This window comes from Oculina patagonica, chromosome 4, assembly GCF_052425735.1.
Source record: "Oculina patagonica isolate OP01 chromosome 4, crgOcupat, whole genome shotgun sequence".
Taxonomy (NCBI): domain Eukaryota; kingdom Metazoa; phylum Cnidaria; class Anthozoa; order Scleractinia; family Oculinidae; genus Oculina; species Oculina patagonica.
In genome coordinates this window covers 53,706,848-53,718,755 of record NC_135761.1, presented here as the reverse complement: position 1 = coordinate 53,718,755, position 11,908 = coordinate 53,706,848, and the positions used below count along the sequence as shown (strand labels likewise).

The window sequence follows — 11,908 nt, the reverse complement described above, 5'->3', positions numbered from 1 at the left end:
GTTTCAAGTGGTTCCAAATTGTGTTCATAAATGGAGATTGAATCTAATTTAATCCTGTGTTCACTATTTTACTCTTTCCTGCCATTTCGAGAACAAAATTAACAGAGTAAACGTAGTTTCCTTGATTGAGAAAAACTTTAGACCAGTGTGAGGGAGAATCTCTATAAAATTTAAAAATGGCAACCTCGGCGTCTTTTAGAATGCAAAAAGGCTTGCAGGGAGGGAAGGAGAGAGAGAGAGAGAAGGCGGGGTAAGGGCATAGTGGGTTGTGCTGGAGTCAATAAGTGACAAAAATCGAAGGCATAAATTAAATGGTCATTCTTCTTGTGTAAAAGATTGCCCTTGCGTTTCAACAAACATCTCATGAAAGTATACTGCCTAATGATCACAGTAGCTTAAGTTCCATCCAAATACGTAAACGCCCAGACCCTCTCAAACAGCACAGTAAGCGGATCTTAATTTATCTTGTCATTCACGTGAACGTAATAGCAAAGCGCGCGAGTGACGTCACGACTCAGACAAGACTCAGACAAACAAACCGAAATGGCGGACGACTTTCCTTAAATACTTTCTAAAGCAGCGGTATTCCTTAAACACTTACATGAAACGAAACATTCGCCTAGATTCCTTCTATTTCTCTCAGAACACGCTGTTGTTTTTGAGCCTCGGTGTAGTTATATACTCATTTGCATTCTATTTTAAGACCTCGCGCGCTTCGCTATTATGCGTACAAAGTAATATATGCCAATACGAATCTGAATAATCACATCATAACATCTGTCTGATCTAATCAGGAAGCATTAGAGAACTTTTGTTTTCTTTGTATTTATTCCTCTTAGTCTTGATTTTGACGAAGAGCTGTAACTCTCGTTTGTGAAGATAGAATACGATATAGGCTGCACTTTCCGTTCACATACGTCATTTAAAATTTCTCAAATGTCCCCAATCATGGCGCTCATAATAAAGTCAACAGTTTATTTGATTGTGAATAATTATTTTAATTCTTTGAGTGACTGGCGGAAGTTGAGAATGAACAGTCTGTGTTTGTCTTCTTGCCCCGCGAGCAGTGCAAATTTATCAAGCTAACGAGAATGGAATCTTGGGTTAAAACGCATGTTTTGTAATCTAGGTTGATATCACGATTTTACGAGAGGAAAATATTCACTATATGTTAATATATTACACTATACCTGACAATACACTTTTGATTATAATTTATTATGACTGATTTGTCTGTTGTATTTTTAAAAATAATTGGGAGATTAATCAATCACAAAGCTCAAAATTATCATTTTGGTTTATTAAAAGAACTCAGGTATTAGAACATTTGTAAAAAGTTAAACTGAAACCAGTCTGTTTTTGTAACAGAGAAGAAAGCAAAATGTATATTTATAACTCACCGTTAATTACGGAAGTCTGCCATCACTTCGGTTAATTTAGGCGGAATTATAGCTCCTTGAATTTAAACGTGGCAGACAAAACGGGAATAGAACACTTTATTCCATTGGACAAATCGACGACTAAGCAAACCGTTTCAGCGAATTACATTGCTTGTTAGAATAAAAATTAGAGGTTAATGACTTTTGTTTTACAAACTTGTTCTGACGAGAAGCTCACTAAACAGACAAAACATAAGTTGGGATTATTTCGAACAATATTTTCAGTTGAGTTTGAACAGCGACAAGTAAGTATCGAAGATAGACGTTGTGGTGTTGTGTTTTTTTTATATATATTTTCTTTGCATTCTTCGCTCATTTAAATGATGATGAATAGAACACGCAATTTCGTCTCCTGTTCTTCCATTAAGGGGGAAGACAAAAAAGGTTGTTTATGTTTATGGTCTATTAACTTGTGATACAGTCTTCCGGCTACAAAATAGTCGCGGTGGATCCTTTTCAGTTTTAGTTATCCCTTAGTCCAGTTGCACCTCAAAACTTAACACTCTTTTTTCTGTGATCTGTGTTGTTTTGTTTAGCGTTTCCTCTCACTGTCAGTCAATCCTACAGGCTCTGAGACAAATAAAGGTAAGTTATTTAGATGTGATTTAAATATGTTATAAAAAGGTGTTTCCGAGTTTAATATGCTCATCTGTTTCGATAAAAAAGGAAAAAAAATGGCCGGCAGTTTTTAAAATGAAAAAAAAAGGCAAAATGCCCGAACGCGACTGACCGCGGCACTTTTAAAACGCGTAAGTAAGTTCATAATTTTTGGCTCAGTATTGAGTGCGCTAGTTAGCTCACTTATGATCACAGGTTCTAGATATTTTCACTTAGAATAAAATCATCGACTGCATCTTGCAAAATTGCGCGAGGCTAAGTTCAACTGGAACATAGAAACATCCAAGCTAGTAAGACAAGGAACATGCCCTGATGCTCATGTACTCTCTAAAAAACAACAGAAGCCTGAAGTCATAGGCCCTAGCCTCTCAGATACTCATACATGTCCTCCATTAAACGAGAAAAGCTTCGAGGACGAAGTAACTTTCAGCGTGAAGCATTACTATATCACCAAGGACTGCAATGCTGAGCCGGTCATCCACGTGCCATAAAACGTGCTATTCCATGCACCAGAGTATGTATAGAAAGGGACATGACAACATGATAAAACGTAGCGCGTGCATACCAGTAAGCGAAATCAGAGACTGAGTTAGATTCGGCACTCATGGTGACCTTAAAGAGGTCACTGGCAAATCTGACGATACATTTGTGTAGGGAGCTGCAGATGAAGACCATGGCACTAGCATGACTAACCTTATGAAAATGAGAGATAAAATGAGAGATAAATTTTAACAAAGACATAGAACAGTTTGAGTGTAAAGACATCTTTAGACACAATTGGAAAGCGACGAAATAAAAAAGCATGACATCTCCAGAGTCACCCCTCAGCTAGCTCATGCAAGCTGTCACCTTTAGGAAGTGTGGCCAAGACATCAAACAGAATGTTCCTCTCCAGCAAAGCTATAAAAGATTCACGATGACACAGGGAATAACCCAACCTTTTCGTTGTGAAGGGTTTTGAAGGACGACCAAAGAAACAAGACGAGTGAAACCAAACTCTCCATGACAACTCGAATTTAAAAAAAGAACTGACAATCGAGGATTGATTTATAGCCGAAGAGACGGCATCCACATACCTTTCACCCTCTCTGAACCGAATTCTTGACATCATAAACTAACGCCAACTGAGGCATGAGAAATGTCTACCACGAGCTCGCATGTCTGTCTTTTGACTGATATTACAAAGGCAAACATAATTCAAGTTACCTAGTCAGGATTGAACACTGATGAAATGCACACTCTATGTTATAGACATCACGAAGTGTCTTCTTTTATAAAAGGTCACTAAAACACACATAATTCTGTCAAATATGAAGAAATAATATATAAATTTAGGCAGGCCCGAAAGCGGTGCTACCCATTGATTACTTGAGTTTGCAATGTTTCCAAAGAAAAAAACACAAAGAAATCTCAGCTAACGGTAAACCAAAATCAACTTACGGCAAACTAAATTCAATAAACATGTACTAAATGAAAATCAGGTGCATGTACGACAGAAGCAGCAGCTGAATAAAAACGAGTTTAGCAGCAAAGAATTTACGGGAAGAACCGAAAAAAGCCGATACAAAAGAGGCATTTTTTTAATTATTATTTTTATTGAAATTTCACACACTACTTACAAAAACTAATACAGGTACTCTAATTACAATAAATTATAGTTTCTTACTCTAAATTACAATATTAATACAAATGCCACACTATTTACAGAATACAGCTACGCTACTACAAGGATATATATTATGTACAAAAGAGGCAATTTTGTTCGTAATGTGAAAACGTATTTTGGTTATGAAATTAGGCTTAGCAATTCAGTAACGTTTGTTACCTAACTACTGGGTCTTGTCCTTTTACTCAAGTGGACTTGATCGATTTAGATGATGACAGCCTCAGCTTGGATTGAGCCGTAAACAAGTAAACCAGAAGAACTCGGCTAAGTTGACTTACACAAGGAATAATTTTCAACAAAAAGCGCAGCATCGCGCGATTTCCTGCCAAGAAAAAACGGCATTCTCTTCTCCCCTGCGGGGTGCCTTGGGACTCCCCTCTCCTTCCACAGAGTTTGTACTTTCGGGCGTACGCTCATGACATTACCAAAATGTTTTGGCTTGTTTATAAAGATTTACTGATTTCTGTTAGGTATGGGGTTACGCTGCGGGAGCTCCGCTATGAAAATGTCAAATAACCTAGTCAATCATGAATTGCAAAACTTAAAATATGTCGCTGAAACAGCACTAAATTAGAAATCCTTAAAAAAAAGTTTTTATTTTAAAACTTGTTCTTAACTTTTGTGGTCTTCATTGCTTCTTGTTTTAGATTTTGGACTTGAAAATCAATTTCTATGGCGAAGTTTGCTTTTAGTTTTGCTACCGCCGCAGTTGTTTTCTTGGGTAAGTTGAACACTTTTCTAACTAATCCTTCCACCCTGAAAGGGATTATCAATGTAATTTCTCCTCGTAATATCAGAACAAAGTCAAGTATGTAGTTCTTAAGAATACAAAACTTAATTACCAAAACAAAAATGGTTTCATTAAGTAAACGACTTGTTCCGATAAAAAAGATCTTGCGAAACTCTGGTAGAATTGGCGAGCTTTTGATACGTTGGTTCTGTAAAAGTCTTAATATTTGAATTCAAGGAAACGGCTTTTCTTGTTATACTACTTACATCACAGCACTGCGAGGACAAATACGAGGACCAATACGCGCGGATGAGAGGTCCAAAGATTGTTTTTGTAGTGTAAGGAAAGAGGGTCTCGCGTGAAATGTTATTTTGTTTTCGTAAAATGCGATCAAAACTTTGGAACTATAATGTATGCTAGTTGTCCTTCAAGAAAAAATATTTGTCTCAGAGTTCGAGTCTTCGTGTCCATTGTCCATTGTCCTCCTGTTTCTGGAAAAGACACCTGACTTTTTTACGGTCTTTCACCGCAAAGATAGCAACGGCCAATTATTGGAGCAACCCTACAAAAACTTCCGAAATGCAAATTTCGATGCATGAAATGAACAATAGCATCGTTTTTATTTAAGTTGCATAGTACTATTTACGCACATAGGCGTTTTCTGTTACAGAAAGTTGAGCATTTTCCTTAACGTGTCATCAGGGACCTTGAGAAACCACGACGGCGACACTGAAAACAGCGCCGACCAAAAAAATGAATTTATATCTTAAGAATTTCGCAACTATCGTAACTTATGAAGTGCGTTTATTGGTGTCAGAACTACTTACTAGCTGAATAAGTAAGCGCAATATTTGATCTAAACAAGAATAGTGAAAAATTCGCCGTTATGGCTCACGTTCTCCAGACTACGCAAAATTTGCTCATTTCACGTTGTTGTTTTGAAGGTACGACAACGAAATGTACCAAGATGGATAGCGCACTGCAGAGCTATTTTATTGCTCATTAAACCTTTTGTTTGGCGACGTTCTCGTTTTCGTTCACCGTCGTGGTTTCGTAAGGTCCTTTTTAGCCTTGATTGCAAAAGTCATGTTCACATGCATTTCTTTTCCACAGCCGTTGAAATTTACTGTTGGCCATATCATTATGCATGCCCCCCGGAGAACGAGATGCGTCGCGATATCGATGATAAACGACAGGCCCACCCCTATTGTCGCTGTGGTAATTTACTTTACAATTCAGACACACACTTGTGCTGCATCAAACAACGTTATCCTAAGTATCGTGGTCACTTGTGCTGTGGTGGGCGAACATACAACTGTCATTCTCAGTTGTGTTGTGAAGACGGCGTAAGGAACAAGATAGGAAACGAATGTTGCGGGTTTGTGCAATTCCTGTATATTCATGTCATATTATGTACATAGGGGCTCGATCCCTAAATTTCTCTTTTCGTTAAATCTTTCTCAATTAATGTATTATTCCCCAACAAACAACTAATTAACTAAAACTTTATTCTGCTTTAAATGGACTTCAGCAACACTGTCGTTGCTGACAAATTACAGAATAAGAACTGAGTATAAGACAAGGTCAGCACGTAGGCGTAAAATTAAAACAAATTACCTAATTAATTACTCCAACACACAAACTTACAAACCTTTAAAAAATTGGGAAAAATATTCCTTTAAACGTGGCTTAAAAATTAACAATTAAATGGTGGTATGCCGTATACCCGCAAGTTCTAGGAGAAACAAACTCTTAAGAGCAGCCTTAGGGGAAAGGGATGATTGTGCAAAATTCCTATACAGGCTGTGATTATTTGAAGTAGGCTTATTATTTGAAGAAATACAGCACTCCCATTTATATCCTACAATAAGACCCTCAATTCCTTTCTGAAAGCATATCGATCGCCTCGTTTTTTCGACGTTTTTGCTTGTTTACAAGCTAAAAACGTAGAATAGGGGTTATGTGGTCACAATTTGGAACCACATATTTGTAAACTCTCAAGGGACTTTTTTAATTTCTCAAGGGACTGTTTTAATTTCTCAAGGGATTACTTTCCGCTGTGGGTGATCACTTGCGATCTCGTGAAATAAACGTGACTTGTCACATTTACAAACGTTATATAACAATTTTAAAAGTGACATGTCAGCTTTCTTATCTCAACGCACGTGTGTCTGAAAGGCGATCTATAAAAAGCGTCGCACAAACAATGGATTGCGTAACTAAAACACGAATAAATAATCACTAGCACTTACATTGTTTAAAAATTACAAACGTCAAAAATAAACCATACCAAAAAAACTCGCTCTTTTCAAAGATATTATTGAAGTTAAAACAAATGCAAGAGATGGGGGCTTCTTTTAGCTTAGGAGTGGTTAAAAATTAGGCCAAATTTGGTCGCTACATGCAAACGCCATTCTATTTCGTCATCAGCCTAGGTCGTTAGGGACGTGACCTCGCGTTGACAGGGAATGACAGCAATGTTGCATGAATCGGCTTTACAACATGCGATCGTATCTACGCAGTCCGAGTGTAATTTCAGTTAAAGACAGCAAAATTCTTTCGTATTTCATCTTCAAATATAATTCGAAAGCATTCACTGTATATATCGCTTTTGTTTAATCCTGGGTCTTGATATCCGACCCTCGCAGAGCCTAGACAAAACGCAGCTTGAGTGTAACGATTTGTTTACGCCGCAATATTATATGCACAATGTTTTCTCCGCCAGTAGTCGGAAATATCCGTATTTTTTTCGTGCCTTTCCGTGAAGCAATCGTAACGATACGGCCTTGAACACATTGAACAGCGGTCTACCTATAACAATTCAAATAGGGCGTCGCAAAAACAAAGCGTCGAACGCATATTTTGTTGTTTCATTTACTAAATTCGCTGCCGTAATCGACTGCCTCGAAAGGTCCTTGCAATTTTAAAGTATAGAATTGTCAGATCTCGGTGAAATTTGCACTGTTTATTTGTGTAATGTTAAGGAATATGTGTATAAATACCCGGCGCGGACGAGCCATTTTTGACAAAATTATATGGCTGCATTTCCTCCGCGAAGATAGGAAATTGTTAAACTAAACTACAAAGAAACTGTAATGATAAGTTCGAAGAACAATGCACAGGATAAACCTTCGACTCATACTTCATGCAAAAACGTCGATATCTCGAAGAGACTTTGATTTCTCTTGATATGCCCCTTTATTCGTTGATGTAAATTTGTGGGGACAGATTATTACCTCAAGTGACTTGCAGTTTGGCTTGCATGTGTGGAAATCATTGCGAAATGCAGACTAAAGCAAAACGATAACTACTACAACTTGATTTTGTTGAATTCGAAGAGCTAGAAACGAATACTTCCCTTTGGCAGAATTATACAAGGTGTTAAATTCCAAAGTTGATTCATCGTGGCGCATTTACAACAGTAGCAATTGGCGAGCAACTATTTCCATTCCCGCCGTTTTATTTATTGTTTTTTACAGACAGAACATTTGCACTAACTCTTGGAATCACTTGTGCTGTTCATCGACGACTCAGTGCTGTGGGAACCGGCCATACAACCCCACTTGGCAGACCTGCTGCAAAGGCAAAGTACAATCAACCGGGGGGATTTTTTCACCCGCCTGTTGTGGAACAACTGTTTATGACAGCAAGGAAAAGGTACTAAAGGAATGAAGCGTAACAAAAATGGTCTATTATAAGAATTATCAATATTATTATTATTATTATTATTATTAGAATTTAAATTTATAAAGCATGCTTAATGTTTTGCATTATATAGAAACTCGGAAAAAATCCGAGCTCCAGATGGGATTTGAACCCATGATCCTCCGTGAACTAGTTGGATGCTCTAACCACTGAGGTACTGGAGACTCCATGGTGAGCATTTCACCCTTGCTCACCATGGAGTCTCCAGTAGCTCAGTGGTTAGAGCACCGGACTAGATCACGGAGGGTCCTAGGTTCAAATCCCATCTGAAGCTCGGTTTTCTTCCGAGTTTTTATTTAATACAAACAATTTAAATTTGTTAACGTTATCTAAGCATTTCATGATTTAAAGATAACATATATTAAAATCAGTTCTGCATAATACCCGAGTCAAAACCTCGTACAAGGAAACAAGTTTTTACTTATGCGTGCCGTGTAACTTAAGCCTGCTATGTTATGGTGCCTTTCTTGAATGTCTCTAATATTTCTGCAAACATAACTGCTAACTTACAGATGTGTTGCTTTGGATGCGTCTCACATAAACCGATGGGTGTGTCGAATCCAATGTGCTGTGGAACACACGGATACAACCCAGCTACGGAGGTAATATTTTCGAAGAAAAATAATTTGCCGTTGTGTCAAATGTTAAGTTAAAAAATACGCCTTATATCACTGTCTCTTGGGTTTCAACCTCTGATCGCTGCTTGGTCATTTTGAGTCATGATCATAAAATTGTCCATTTACGCGATCCCATTTGGTGATTTGACAATTGGTGGCGCTGACATTTGCCGTTTGGCTTGAGTTTTTCATTTAAATATTACAAATGTTTACTTCTATTTCTTTATTATGCAATTTTCACGTTTTCTTTACTCGTGTACATTGATCAATGGCCAGAAGAAGATCATATTTAGCAATAAGACTACGAGCCCGAGTTTTATTTATGAGTCAGGTCAGTCAGGAACAGTCAACGGAGCGCAGCTGAGTTGACTATCGCTCATAGAAAACTAGTTGTTTTAGGAGATAATAGAAAGGAGTAAATTCCAAAACCAACAGTTTTATGGGAAAAATCAAGAATATTTTTTACTTTGAAGAGCAACGCCCTTGCGATCGTGATTTATCAGCGAATACGGGAGAACTAATCAGATTTGCGGATTTCAAATAGACCGCTGTCTCAATGAAGAACCTTGAGATATTTGATATACTTTATGAGCCACGTTACAATGTACTTTTTTAAGTCATTAATTACTCCCTTAACTCATTTCTGGTGAGTTATTTTAAAGCCCCACGTTCGACTGCCAGTTATTTCATGACGGATAAAATTCTAACATTATCTACATCATATTACATTATATCGATTTTGGAACCAATCGAACATTAGATAGCGTTAACTTTATCGTTTAGCCACAAACGTGTTTTTGTTGTTTGAAAACCTGCCACCATGTTTTTGTTGATCAGGTTTGTTGTAAAGAGAAGGTTTAACACAGAGCCCTGTTTCGGATGAATTGGTTACAACGTTGGGCTCAGCGATATATATGTATTATTTATAGCGTTTTATTATATTAACTGCGCTCACTCGTGAGCTATCGACTTGAACACTCGAAGACAAATTTCATATCTCCGCGCAACCATGTAGTATCCTTTATATATCTTTGCAAAAGAGATAAAAGCGCTGGATAAAACATAAACCTCATTTTAAGATCTGTGCAACTGATTTGCGTTTTTGTAGCGTTGTTCTAAAATTACCTTTTGTTATTGATCAGGAATGCTGCCATGGAACCTACATAACAACAAAGGGCCGCTGTTACGACGAAGGGCCCATACCCTGAAGTAGTATGCAGACTACAGACGTACAGCAATGGAGCACTGCCAAGAACCTCTGCATTCTTGTTAATTTTGAATACTTTCTAAATCTGTATCTTTCATATGGCTAGCCATTGGGTGTGTCTGGGTGGGGTAAGCGCTGACAAATTGAAAAATATTAAGCTAAGGTGCCTTGTTTGCTGAATAATTTTACTGATTTTTTGTTACGGCAGTGGGACTAATAAAAATGTTTGAACATTAACAGAAGTGTTATGATTATTATGCAAAAAAGCACATGAAAGAAGAAATAAACAAAGTAAATCTACAACAAAAAAGGCCTCCTGAGAAGAAAACAATCTTCTTTATGTACATTTCCTCTAGGCCAATATGCAAAATTCAATTGAATACCCAGACCACCTTTCGGCCTTGGCGCGTGCACTTTTGTGCTTTTTCTGACAACCTTTCTCGAATTAGCTGTATTCGGAATGTCGCTTACCATTATGCAACGGACACACCAACCGGAGTTTTCCTACAAATGGCAAACACCCTGGTTTCTATTTTAGATAAAATACACACCACTGTCGAAGTTTAGACTACCATCTGCTAAGATCCCTTACAAAACACCCCAAAAGATGAATAGACCATTCTGAAATCTTAATCGCTTACTCTTTAGCCTTATTTTCTCTTGCTGAAATTGAGTCTTAAATTCAAGTTAATCGATGGAATAATATTTAAGTTATGAATTCTCAAAAAGTGAGCATGAATAATTGGAATTCGTCTCAGTCACAAGTAAACAAACTCGTATGATGTCAGTCGCTGAGCGATTTCGCTTCGCTTTAGACTGCTGTGAGTAGCGTTTTACGGTTTTAACTTTTGAGTCTGTTGTAGCCACTCTCGCAGGCATCTCTTGTCCGTGTAGACCGCGTACGCCAGAGCGCGGCAAATGAGGCGTGTATATTAAGTGTGGGGTTGGAAGACGTGCAAGGAGAGCCGTTAGGGCCATGGCAACGCCTCAGTCTTCATTTGCTGACGCGGTCAGTGGCTTAAGTTGCCTCGGTAATTCAACTACAAAATTTCTTGATTTTGATTAGTCATCTACGCGCCTTGCGTCAAGTTACAAATTTCTGCTTTTTTTTAATACATGATCAAGCAAGTCAGAATTATCATGCTCTTGCATGCTATGGCCGCTCCTTTGCAAAAACAACTATTCGGAAATTTCATGGCCTATGCATTGCATCTGCCTGACTGTGTCTTTTTTGTGACCTGCATGGAAAAATGTTTCGCAGTATGTTCATTACAGCGTCTCGAATGGGTCTCATATTCCAACAGAAAATCAATGGATCTAGAGATGAATTAAGATATCTCGCATTGCATCTACCTGACTGTGTCTTTTTTGTGACTTGCATGGAAAAATGTTTCGCAGTACGTCCATTACAACGTGTCTCATCTTTCAACAGAAATCAATACATCAACTCATCTCTAAAGATGAGTTAAGATGTGTTAGTGTAAACCTATGTGAAAGCAATATTGACACATGTAAATGATGGAAAATTGCAAACCAAAAACACCAGATACACTGCAGTTTTTGGCAGTCTCACAGTTTTATTTCACCATTTGGTGCTACTTGTCGTACTTCCAGGGCTTGATTTGATTTGTGTGGTGTCGTACGGTTGCAATATCTTGCAGTAAAGCAATCCTGTAGTTGTGCCGCAAACAACTGAATCTCAACAGTTGTGACTGTTAATTACAATTAACGTTTAGAACTTTAAGTGAAATAAATCCGAAAAATTCAAATGATGATGTAACATTTTTTATGAGTAATTCTAGTAAATTGTCTGCACGCAGTAAAATCTTACTGCACAATCAATAGTAAATCCCCTTTATAAATGGCGTCCACTTTTGATCTCCTGGATTTTTCTAGTCGAGAAATAGAAGCGTTTCATATGAATGG

The 11,908-nt window shown here is 37.7% G+C and overlaps 2 protein-coding genes across 2 annotated transcripts in view; one reads left to right on the top strand and one right to left on the bottom strand.

Annotated features, from left to right (window-relative positions):
- Positions 1–11,908, bottom strand: part of LOC144650686 (uncharacterized) — a 192,779-nt gene that overhangs the window by 111,895 nt on the left and 68,976 nt on the right. The window lies entirely within an intron of this gene.
- Positions 1,619–10,213, top strand: LOC144648846 (uncharacterized). The gene is made up of 7 exons (XM_078508292.1): positions 1,619–1,684; positions 1,976–2,024; positions 4,371–4,444; positions 5,567–5,831; positions 7,933–8,110; positions 8,671–8,760; positions 9,918–10,213. The coding sequence occupies exons 3-7, from the start codon at positions 4,396–4,398 to the stop codon at positions 9,981–9,983; spliced, it is 648 nt and encodes a 215-aa protein (XP_078364418.1). The 5' UTR covers positions 1,619–1,684; positions 1,976–2,024; positions 4,371–4,395; the 3' UTR covers positions 9,984–10,213.